The 12,737-nt window shown below is 35.8% G+C and overlaps 1 protein-coding gene across 14 annotated transcripts in view; it reads left to right on the forward strand.

Moving 5' to 3' along the window:
* The window catches only part of LOC139964551 (prolyl endopeptidase FAP-like), a 251,697-nt gene that overhangs the window by 147,698 nt on the left and 91,262 nt on the right, over positions 1 to 12,737 (forward strand). Inside the window, exon 1 of one of the 14 annotated variants that reach the window (XM_071966202.1) lies at positions 1,414 to 1,558. The exons of 12 other annotated variants lie outside the window; for them this stretch is intronic. In XM_071966202.1, coding sequence (XP_071822303.1) covers positions 1,430 to 1,558 — 129 coding nt within the window. In that variant the 5' untranslated portion in view covers positions 1,414 to 1,429. Of the gene's footprint in view, positions 1 to 1,413; positions 1,559 to 12,737 lie in introns of those variants that run through there. One more of the 14 variants, XM_071966205.1, reaches the window with a different exon arrangement.

Here is a 12,737-nt window from a genome sequence, read left to right on the forward strand (position 1 = left end):
TGCCTGTGTCTCGCGCAATAAAAATAGATATAAATGAAACTATCAAAAGTACGATCGGGAGTTGGAAACGGAAACAGTCATTGGTCTGGAATGCGGAACTCTGGTAATTTTTACTAAGTATGACACTGTGATGTGTTGGATATTTTAAACAGTTATGAACTGGATTTCCCCTAGTCTCAAACAGATTGTTTCTGTACGTTTGACCCTCCGGCTATGGAGCTGTTTTTTGGAGTTCCTATCGAAAATAAGTGCCGGTCGGAAAAGTCACTCAGGCAGATTGTGGTGGTCGGTAATTCAGCGTGCTGGTCGGGCCCGACCGGCGCCGACCGGCAGCGGCAGAACCCTGAGTACTGTGTTATTTGTTTACCTTGGTTTTGTATATAGAACTGGGAAAGTTTATTCCAAAATTGTGAGGTCTCTTTGATAATTGCGATCTAGATAATTAGTGTAGGCCTACCTTAAATTTACTATGCTACCACAGATATTATACCAGTCCATGGAGGTTACTCCAAACTGTACTTATTTTATGGATTTGCCACAGTTGAAAACACTAAGGATGAGAAATGATCACAAAAACTATGTTATTTTAATCATAATGTTTAATTATGGAATATGAGCATTTTAAAAACATCTCACTTCATGAGGTATACTGGAATTTTTATCACATTTTGTGGAAAACATTCTGTTGGGGATAAAATCATTGTATAACTGCATTTACAGGAATATTATTCCTACTTTAGAAAATATCTGACAATTGATAAAAGATTCAAGTCTCTTTGCTTAAAAGTTGAAGTTGAACTCCATGAATAATTCAGAGACAATGAAATGATGACTTACTTATAATCACCAGTGGCGTCACTAGACATTTGGAAGTGGTGGGGTGGGGGAGGGGGAAGGCTTTAATGTAGCAATATGGGAGCAAAATTTGAGGGGGACACCAAGGAGGATTTGACTATTCTGTGGGCCGTGTGGCAACACCACTGATAATCACATTCATAATCAAATTCATATGATAACAATCATGTAATCACATTCATATAATCACATTCCTGTAATCACATTCATAATCAAATTCCTATTTACACAATAGAGTTACTTCATATTGCTCGAATTATCGACTCAATTCAATGTCAACGGGTATAAAGATAAAACAAATTACATTTTCAAGCTAATGTGGCTTGAACAAGTACATCTTGGAGAGCCATTTCTGGTTCTACTACCATATATCTGTACTTTTAGTCTTAGGAGCCAGCACATCTTAAAGTACCATAAATCAGTGCGCTACAAATACTTACTCAAACAAACTATGGGGAACCTATAAAGTTGCTGGTATGGAAATTATGTGTGTTCATTTTTATAATCCAACCTTGTAAATATGAGTGGCATATATATATTTCTGTCAAGGAAGCCTGTTTTCCATCGTCATTGCATGCCAAAAAACGTTTTCTGTCACTTTGAGTTGATTTGTTGGGAAAGTACTCTGAGGAAAGGATCAAACGTGTTCAAAATGGTCATTAAGACGTCCAATAGATCAAGGGTGGTCTTGATAGATTTAGAGGTAAGTGAATGTCATATCCTTGATAGGATAATCATTCTTGTCGTATACATTGTATTGGTAGATAATTATAACCATCATTCTCTTAAAACAAAAACAAACGTGTGAAAACGTTATAAATTAAAGGTTGCTATTTTAAGTGGTAAATATGCATACTGTAGGTGTAGTTCTGCCGATGATATAAAAATTTTCCTTCCTGGAACTCTTGTTGACACAATCTGGATTTTTTTTATATATTTTCCTTTGGCGTAGATGGGTAGAAATGGTTGATGCATAACTTGATAATTTCCCTTCATGATTTTTAATTTTCTTTAAGAAATGGCTGTCTCTCTGAATTATGGTTAATGAGCAGTGTTTATTAAAATTTCTATTCACTACTTTAAATTTGATGAAAGTGACTAAAGTTGACAGTCATTTGTGACAATTTGGTTGCAACTTTTGTAATACCTTGTTTTTTGTGGGTATTTTCAGCATCAACAGAGCCATATGTTAAACACCTGTTTGTAGGCAATGCTCACATACTGTATACCATGCAATAGTTGTATAGTGGTGGTGTGTGGTCAAGCAGTGCATGGGTTTACAATGCGTGTGTGCAACTCTTGTACCAACAAAGGAAACCATGCATAGACTGTCATTTGGCTGATAATAAAGCTAGATTAGCATTCATACTAATTGTCTTGAGTATTGTGTAATATATGGTAAAAATAGAGGGACCGGCTACTGATCCTTGTGGTACACCTTCCAATCATATATAATTACCGGCCAATCAACTAGTATATTTTTCGTTTGGTTGTAGCTTCGCGGAATGGGGAAAACATATATCTTTCAGGACAGACTGATTTTGTTATTTAGTGATGTAATGCTTATCTTAACGAAGAACACTACCGCGTTAATTGAATACGATGACTAATTTAACGCTGTCTGGCTCGTACAACCAGCTTTCAAATCAGCTCACAAACTTTGATGGCATTTTTTAACTTAATTACTACGAATCTTTGGCATTGGCAAACATGCTTTTATACAGTACAGTAGGTGATATACATGTTGCACACTGCAGTCTGAATCAACAATTGAAATGTAAATATTTTCTTGGATTCCGATTGTGAGACATGACAGTTGGTATAATCTCAGCGATCAACAATTATCTTGGCATTGATTAGACGCCACAAAAGATTCCATATTTGCCTTTACCCATGGCAGATCCAGGATTTCACGAAAGAAAAAAAGTATATGATGTATTCAAATTACTATTGATATAGCAGCCATGCTTTAAGCTTACCAGTAAAATGTAAGGAACTAACGCATGCAAAGCATTCTAAATGTTTCCAATATACATGTATTAAAGTGAAAATATAGTTTTCGGCTAACTATTATAAGGGCCAAAAATTCCAAAGGGGGTGAGGGGAGGGGGAAGTTGGACCCATACAATTTGTGTTGCAAGATTTTCCCCCACACATATTAACTTTTTGATGCTGAAGATGATCTCAAGTGAGACACAAATTTTTCAGTTTAATTTAAAAACTTTTAATGCCTATCGCTAAACAATCTTCGCTCAGCATTAATCCTTAATCAAAGACCTGTGTCACACTCTTAGTTATCTATGTTGAAGGATCATTTGTCAAACTAGCTAAAATTGATATTAAAATGAATAGTGGTTTTAATGTACATTCAAATTTGGTTTTTGGTGGTTTGTATAAATGATGTGATAGTTTGACCACAAAGTGAATCTGTTACTCTAAACAGTTTTCGCTTATGACACAGCCTCAAGAACCTAGCCATTGTTCATTCAGTAAGTATTTTATTTATACACTGTAATAAGTGATCTTCACTTTACAAACCTCTAAGCCTGAACACCTCTGGCGGTACTCTGATACCATAATCTGTATTTGATATTTTGGAGTGATTTATACAGGTGACAGTTGGAGATATCAAGTATCCTCTTCAAATGCCTTTATCTTTTTCTCACTGTGGCATCTCCATGGAGATCAGTTAATCTAACTGTTACATATATCATGGAGGTAAAAAAGACCTCTTCCATGCATATATATATATATATATATATAGTATATGATATGATATGATATTTTTTATGAAATCGAATACTTTTGAAGGATGCAACTATCATAAAGGAAAGAAAAGTTTCACCATTCCCTAAATACATTGTGGAAAATTATACCTTCAGATTGGCTGATGGCCTCATTATTCTTGTTTGTAACAAGAGAACACCTTGTGATCAATTCTAAGGTTTAGTTGCCACTGAGGGCACTAGTCACCTCAATCTAACATCGTTAAGAGCAGGAGTGTGTTTTTTTTTTTTTTTTTTTGGTCTGGTAGCTAAAACTAACTTCCATTTCACAACTGTATTTAGTTCCATCTGAGGTTTCAGTGGACACACTCTCATCACAGTGCCTTTAATGATTTTACAGGATAACAATTGTTTTTTATGTAGGCTGTTAAAGAATTAACAGCCATCCCCACCCCCCACCCCCACAATTTTAACATTGTTTGAACATGATCTGAAATAATGTTGTACTGTAAAACATTATAACCCCAGAGGTACAGTATCAGTCACAGTTGTTTAAAAGAATTTTAATGACAAAGATTAAACTTTTTATTGGCTACAATTAAAAAATTAGAAAACTAGAAAAGAGTAAAAACATGATATAATTCCAAATTTGAGTTAAAATGTGGAATTGGAAGCCACCCGACATGTAAGTTGTAATTCATATGTCCTTGTGGGGTTCGCTTAAGCGTCGTAAAAAGAACTGATTATTATTATTATTATTTTTACAATTGCAAAAATATATTGTTTATTGAGTTGCGTCTTTGTTGTTGTGTTCCAAATATGTATGATTCTGAGAATAAACGTAAAACTCCCTTTGAATATTCAACATGTATTGTTAATGTATGACAATTGCTTGGACCTGTATACACCATCCAGGGTATACCCAATTGACGTCGCTTTTGATAAAGAGAAACATTCTTCCTTTGATTCCTCACTTACCTTTCTCCTCACAACCGTAGCACTCTGGGTCTACTGTGCTAAGAGTAAATCCTTCTTGCAATGTTTACCCTTAATAGTGGAAAGTCATTTTCAGTCTTATCATATTCCTCATTCCCTCACCCAATGTGTTACTCTTTATACACACAGGGTGAAAGTCAAGCTAGCATGTCGCTTGTAAATATCGAAACCCTATAAGTTTTGGAAATGTGTCAATCGATAAGAGGGAAGGACAAGAGAAACGTGATGGTAGTAAACAACATGTTGTTATGATCCAGAGATTTTAATGATGTAATTATTTCAGGATTTTGTTTTTTAATATTTATCATGGTACTGCAAGGATTAATAAATCTGCGATCTATTATATATCAGTCCATACAGCTGGGATAGCATTGTTTAAATTAACCCATTGAACTGGAAAGCAGATAAGATTTCACAAATGGCAAATGGTGTACCACCATCTGTTGGCATTCCATGGATGTACTTTAAGATATATCTGCATCAATGCATAAACAGTATGGTGGGATAAGTATTGGCACTCCGTTGCCAAACATGCTTGTTCTCGTACTTGCACATACTGGATCTCTACACATACTCGGGCAATTTGGCAGTTTAGTATAGTTTACTAGTGCAAGATTAAGTACTCATACTCACTCTTAGATCCTTGTACTCATACTACAGGGAATTCTGCTTGTACTGTACCTGTACTCATACATATAATGCTGTATTCATACTCACTCTTAGATCCTTGTAATCATACTCATACTACAGGGAATTCTGCTTGTACTGTTCTCATACGTATATGGTGCTGTATTCATACTCACCCTTAGATCCTTGTACTCATACTCATACTACAGGGAATTCTGCTTGTACTGTACCTGTACTCATACATATAATGCTGTATTCATACTCACTCTTAGATCCTAGTACTCATACTAGGGAATTACGCTTGTACTGTACTCATGTGCATATGATATTATAATCATACTCACCCTTAGATCCTTGTATTCATACTCATACTACAGGGAATTCCGCTTGTACTGTTCTCATGTACATATGATATTATAATCATACTCACCCTTAGATCCTTGTACTCAAACTACAGGGAATTCCGCTTGTACTGTAATCATGCATATGATGTTATAATCATACTCACCCTTAGATCCTAGTACTCATACTACAGGGAATTGCGTTTGTACTGTGCGCATGTACATATGGATCATGCTCACCCTTAGATCCTTGTACTCATACTCAAACTACAGGGAATTCCGCTTGTACTGTACTCATTCATATGATGCTGTATTCATACTCAGGCTTAGATCCTTGTACTCATACTCATACTACAGGGAATTCCACTTGTACTGTACTCATACATATGATGCTGTATTCATACTCACCCTTAGATCCTTGTACTCTTACTCATACTACAGGTAATTCCACTTGTACTGTACTTATACATATATAATGCTGTATTCATACTCATGCATAGGGCCTTGTACTTGTACTCATACTACAGGGAATTCCGCTTGTACTGTACTCATACATATATGATGCTGTATTCATACTCACACTTAGATCCTTGTACTCATACTCATACTACAAGGAATTCCACTTGTACTGTAATCATACATATATGATGCTGTATTCATACTCATGCATAGGGCCTTGTACTTGTACTCATACTATGTAAATTCTGCTTGTACTCATACGTATGCTGCTTTACTCATAATCATGCATAGGGTCTTGTACTCATACTACCAGGACTTCCATAGTTATGGTTTAAGGGCATGAAAGTACAGTAAATATCCAACTGGCATTTGTAATATTTAATCATATGAAAACAATCTAACACATTGCTTCGGAAGACAGATTGTTATTACTCCAAATAACAGGAGGAATATGACAAAAAGGAACCCTTGCAAAATGAAGAAAAAAAAAAAAAGAAAAAAAAAGAATGAAAACAGTATTTTATTTAGAGTTCTCTATTTTATCACTCGTTGGGAAAACACCTGTGATCAGTGTAAACCTCAACAATCTTATCCGTAGATACATTTTATGTACATTTCATTTGTACATTTTTAGATTAAAGGCAAATTGGAATTCATTTAAGCTTTAATAAGGTGACATGTTAAAGCTATTATAGTGTTTTCACTGTCAACTTTAACAGTTAAAAGCAGTTTGTAAGTTTAAATGTTAACAAAACTTAGCAGTCTTATTCAGTAATTATTGAACTCTATAAAGTTACAAGCCATTTAGGCTTTCCATAAATATATATGTCACAACTTCACATTGTTAAATAACTGCTTTCCAGGCCAATTTCTCAAACAGATATATGCTAGAAGCAATGAAGCAGCAAAATCTGAAAAGAGAATAAGGAAAGGGAGCCCTCTACCAAAGTTCTACGTCAATTTAGCATTTTGAAAGTCTGCCCTCATTTTTGTTTCAATCTGAGCTGTTCAACTGTTTTGCAGGCTTCTGACATTTAAAGCAAATGATGTGTTGGTTGGTTTATTTCTTTTTTCATTGATTTTGAGATACGCAAGCCATTTGCTAAATTTATGAGCATTTAGTTACAGAGCCATGTAAATCATAATTGTTAACATTGGTAAGCTAACCAGGTTTAATTTGATGATTAACTTCACTCCTCTCTTACCTGTCTCCCACTCCCACATCTGCACTTTCCCATCTAGCTATTTAAACATTGGAACATTTCAGCACTGCGCCCTCGCTCCCTGGGCACCGCCCACTCCCACTTACACCTCCTTCCGAATCTACCACCCAGGAAGAAAATAGCACGTTTTGTTAGCAAGATTTGCTTAGCATTTTCGAATGTTTTTTTACGAGGTTCGGGAACCACATCTTGGATTGTCGGACACAGGAACACTTTTCCCTCCACTTTCATCAAGTACCCTATAAGTATCCTTTCGTTTTCAAAGTATTTTCCACATACTTTGTTCTCCCTCTCTGTTGTTTTTGTCCGTATACCCGTTATATGTTTGTTTGTACAGGTACCGGTTGTGCGACACCTATATGGTAGGTGTTGCCTGCCCCGATTGTTACCCAGTTGAGGCTTGGTCTTCAAGCTCCCACCACTAGTTTAGTGATCTTTCTTGAACTACGCCCTCTGTTGGCGGACAATGTAACACCTATCGGAATGAGCACAAAATGCACACTTAGTTGAAAAATTCAACTTGAGATAAGGTTGACTGACTAACCTTTTTTGAACGGTTAACCCGCTGCCCCTCCCCCCTCCCTCACCCCAGAGCTCCTCTGGAATTTTATCATACATGGTGGTTTTTGAAGTCATCAAGGTACAGGTAGTAAATTATGCTTTTACTTTCCTGTAATTATTTATTCATGATTTACCCTTGAAATGTGATATATTTGGACTATTTGTTGCTTTCAATGCTTGTTCTCTAGTTAGAAGTTCATTATAATGCAGCCTTTTGTAGAAACGTTATTTTTCTCCGTGGACAGTAATGATTTGAATGTTATGAAGAAAAGGAAAAAAAAAGAAGCATTTCTAGTTCAATTGCTATGATATTTTGTCACAGTTTAATTCTCCTGTTGCCAGATGCAATTTTCAAAATATTACCAAATGTGGAAAAAAAATTGAATCTTTGTCACACAAAATGCCTACGAGGGTATAGTTTTGACAATAAGGCCGAAAATTACAACAAATTATGATTAACAATCGACTTGAGCCACAGGAATATCCCGTTAGTTTCGAAGAAATGTTACAGAATATGTCTTGTCTTAGTTCTGCATGTAATTGCAAGATATCCACACACAAAAAAAAACAAAAAACATGGGCTACCTTAAAATAAACTGGACTGTCCTAAACTAACCTAAAACAATTTAGCAAAATGTTTGAATCATGTTGTGTGACTACCACGGCCCTCTCTGTTTAACCTGCCGTTCTGATCATTAATTGACTAAAATTTGTAATAGATTGATCCTTGTGATAACATTTGGTTACAGATTGATTTTTTTTAGAGCTGCTGTTGGTTTTGATATGTTATAAAGATGTACTGCATGTGACTGAAACTGATGGCCTCTTTCAACTTGACTGGGTGTCGTAAAATAAAGCTTCTGTGAATTTTCTTCTCTCGCTGACACTTTTTCGTAGCTTTTCTTTATTGAAGAGGGGCTAGCTAAAGGCAAACCTTTTCCAAAATAGCAAATTGTCCCCGGGTTTATTTATGAAATGTCAGGAAAGTGTGAATTAGAAATAAGAGTTTCAATATACACATCTATAATGGTTACCGAGCTTAAAGAAACATCTGCCTTTATCTCCATGGTAACAGACTTTAGGTTAGATACATGTACAGGGATTTTCATGCGAGACTTGAATATATTTTATCTCAACAATACACTCCTTTAGAACAGATTGGTGAAAATAATTGGGTTTAACATATTCTGTGAATCTTTTAAATTAAAATATGCTCTTTCAAATGGAAAAAATTCTTTCTGTTATAAACCAGTAAGTTTTTTTTTAATAGAAATTGACTGGTTGTCAAGGCAGCACTACCAGCTGATAAAAGGGAATCAGGAAATTCTAAATTTTGTGTTTACATTTTATGTAGCAGAATTATGAAGGATCTGAATTTTGTCTCTTCATAAAAATCTGTCTTCAAAACTCTAAAATACAACTTTGCACAGCATTTTGCAATAAACTGGATAAATTAACTCCCTAAAACTATCCTATTTCTGAGATGAATGTACAATAGTAGGTAAGATCCTCCCTCATGTTTGTTCATCTGTCTGCAGTAGTGATGTACACTATCTACATGTAGATAGCTAGTACAGCTGCAAGGAACTCTTTCTGCATTTTCAAACCATTTTAAACCTTTTATTCAAACAGTGTTATTTGACCTGTAATTTTCTCATATATATATAAATATATATGTTAGAAGGACAAAAAATTGGATCCATGTTCTCAAATCTGTAACATCCTTTTACAGTCATCCGCAGAACAATTAATTTATTGTCTTTAAAATGAAGGTGCATGTTAAACACCACTTCAATGGAGTAGATAGTTCATCAGGGGCTATGTTAAATCTGTACATAGGAATAATGTGTCTCTCTGACAGTTGAGTAATTTAAATAACGACGTGCACCCTGCTGCTTTATTTTGATTCGACGAGCAATTCCATCCTTGGATGTACAGTTAGTATTTTGTAAATAATCTATATTTACATTGGAAACTCTGAAATAGTGTCCTATATGCTGTCTCTTTACATATGCACTCCAATCTATGTAGGTGGCTGTAGTAGCCTACAAAACAATTTTCTGGCTGGAAGATGAGAACCCAGGTCGCCAAAGGTCAAGAAATCTCACCACCTCATCGACGCTCTGGGGCCTACGATAAATAGTCATTGTGTACATTTGCAAATTCCAATTAGTTTTATTGGTTTTTTGTTGTTTTTTGCAGATGTGGAAACCTTTTCTCATGATTGACTTGCATTTATGCAGCCATAGTTTTCACATTTGAAATATATGTTGCTGAGGAGTAATTTTATGGAAGTAACCAGTAGCTATAAGAGAAGCTAGAATGACTTATTCTACAATCTAACTATAGGGTAATGAAGGGTCTGTCCTGTAGTATGCATGACACTAAAGGCACCTGTCTCGTAAGACAGTAACATATATATTGCCACACTTCACTGACGGATACATTCAGTCATGATTTCGCTATGTGTCAACATTGTGTATTCTACCGTGGGCGGAGGCATCAAGCCATAAACTTGAAAATGTTTTTCATAATTCATCATATTGGCAGCTCAGAATTGTCCGCCGTTGTCAAAATGAGCGTAAAGTAACATGGTCGTTAGAGTAGGTTCCTGATAAAAGGCCAGGGAAGTGGTTTTGCGGGGGGGGGGAGGGGGGGTTGGGTTTGGAGAGTAGAACCCATCAGTCAAAGATTAGGCAGACATGATAATAATTTATGTGCTGTATAAATGTTGTGAGGGTGTTGAGTTGTGAGCCTCACAAGTGCAAAATAAAGATCCCCAACATACAAAAAAAAAATAAGAGATGAGAAAAAATGAGTTGAAGAGTTTTTTTTTGTTATGATCAGACCATTGATTGATTCATTTCTATTTTTGTGAATTATGACTAAAAGCAAACCTTTCCAGCATTTTCATCCCTTTTAAATGACGTCTTCATTTGGCCTCCAGGTAAAACCTATACAACCTCTATTTGCTCATGAAATATGGATACGATAAGGTGTGACATCTGCTCTGCATGGACAGATTGTTATTACTGTTCACCCTGAGTCCTGGTTTTAAAAGATGATCTTTAGTGAGAGGTTTATATCTGACTTTTATTTTCCACCAGTTTGGGGCTATAAAAGTCAGGTGGTGCAAAACTGATGTATTCGGGCAAATTCCGTAAGAAATTTTTCCAATACAAATAAACATGTGTAGACACTTTGGATGGTTGAATGAAAAGGAAGGGCAATGACCGGGGGAGCCGGTCGTTGAGGGTGCAGATTGTTAAAAGATTACCAGGGCATACTAGACACGGTAGAATGAGGTGCTAAGGTTGTGAGGAGACAGGTAAGCGAGGAGCGAAGTAAATATCTAAACAGTAAGTTTTATAATTTATGAATCGTAACGCAACAAAAGAACTTCAGAAATTCTCCCCAAATATGCTAGAATGTCAAATTATAGCCAATTCATATATATAAACATTTTATCTTCAGTACCTACATGTACAGTACAGTAATGTTAGTTCTTGACCTTCCTCAAATTATTGCAAACACAGAGATATATGTATAAAATAGTGTAACTAATAATTTTCTTTAAAATGTGTTGGAATATTGGGGTAGTCAGAATTTAGATTTTTGTTTTTACTTGGTGATCGTTCTTACAAATCTTGGACCTAAATTTAAGTATGTATGACAGCCAAAAATGGCCTGGTAAACATTCCAAACTGTCAGAAGTGAGTGGTTCTTATGTATAAGTGAGATTCGCAAGTTGTCAAATATGCCTATACTTCAGTTTTAATACACTGTAATTCCATGAAGAAATTCTGTAAATTTGCATTAAGTCCCCCGCCCTCCCTTCCCCCGTCCCATAACTTCAACAGGATTCTATTACTCTGTGTTTTTACTTAGTTTTTATAATAAAATTTATATTAATTTATGTATGACAACCAACTCTGTTGTACTATCCACATTTCCAGAAGTCAGTGGCTATGTACAAGTGAGATTTGCAACTCCACATCTACCCCCTTCCCCCCACATCCCATCCTCCCATATCCCATCCCCCACCCTCCCAATTCATATTCATTTGTTCCTTTCAAACACTGCCTGTCTACCTTACATCACTGCTGTACTGGCAGTACATTACATACAGTTGAAACACTCCATTTGCGAAACCTGTGCACAGCCAATGTTCAGAGCATCGATATCTCTGGTTGCGGTTTATTAAATTAAAACATCGTAAACATATTCCCCTAACATTCACATTCCCCTATCTAATTATCATTCTGCATTCCGTACGCACACTTTGACTTGAATTAAGTACTGTACTTTCTCTCACCCGATAGATAATTAAGTTTAAAAAGTCGTATTAGTTAACAGCAGTTAATTAGTCTGTCTCGATGACAGTTATTTACGGCAGTCTGCACAGATATTTAAATTAGGCTAGGCTTGTAGCTACATCTGATGGAAGTGTGTGGAAGGATATGACTTTTTTGGGAATAAAGGTCATCACTGTTGGCCCCATATATGCTACATAGTCAATTACATCAACAACGTCAACAAGCATCCCCAAAATTTTGTACCCACCCTTCAACATTAGTGGAAAAATTACATTATGAGAAGAATGCAAGATGAGAGTTTTAGATTCACATTATCTTGTATCCCATATACAACTCGACCCTCAAAGGAGGCCTAGAAAAGTTTATGATTTACTTCGCTCCTCGCTTACCTGTCTCCCCACAACCTTACCATCCTTGTTCTACCGTTCCTAGAATGAACTGGTAACCATTTATGTTTTCCTGTTCGGTCATTCATGAAATAATTGCTTCAGCTACATATGGTTGAATAAATAATAGTTTTGGTCTAATGTTAGAAGGTTCTACAAGCGAAATTTAAAAGGAAAAATCTTTTGTGCGACAAAAAATTGACCTGCAGGCTGCACATATTTTTCCATGGGTCAAACTTTGCCCCAC

Source organism: Apostichopus japonicus, chromosome 23 (genome assembly GCF_037975245.1).
Source record: "Apostichopus japonicus isolate 1M-3 chromosome 23, ASM3797524v1, whole genome shotgun sequence".
NCBI classification, from domain to species: domain Eukaryota; kingdom Metazoa; phylum Echinodermata; class Holothuroidea; order Aspidochirotida; family Stichopodidae; genus Apostichopus; species Apostichopus japonicus.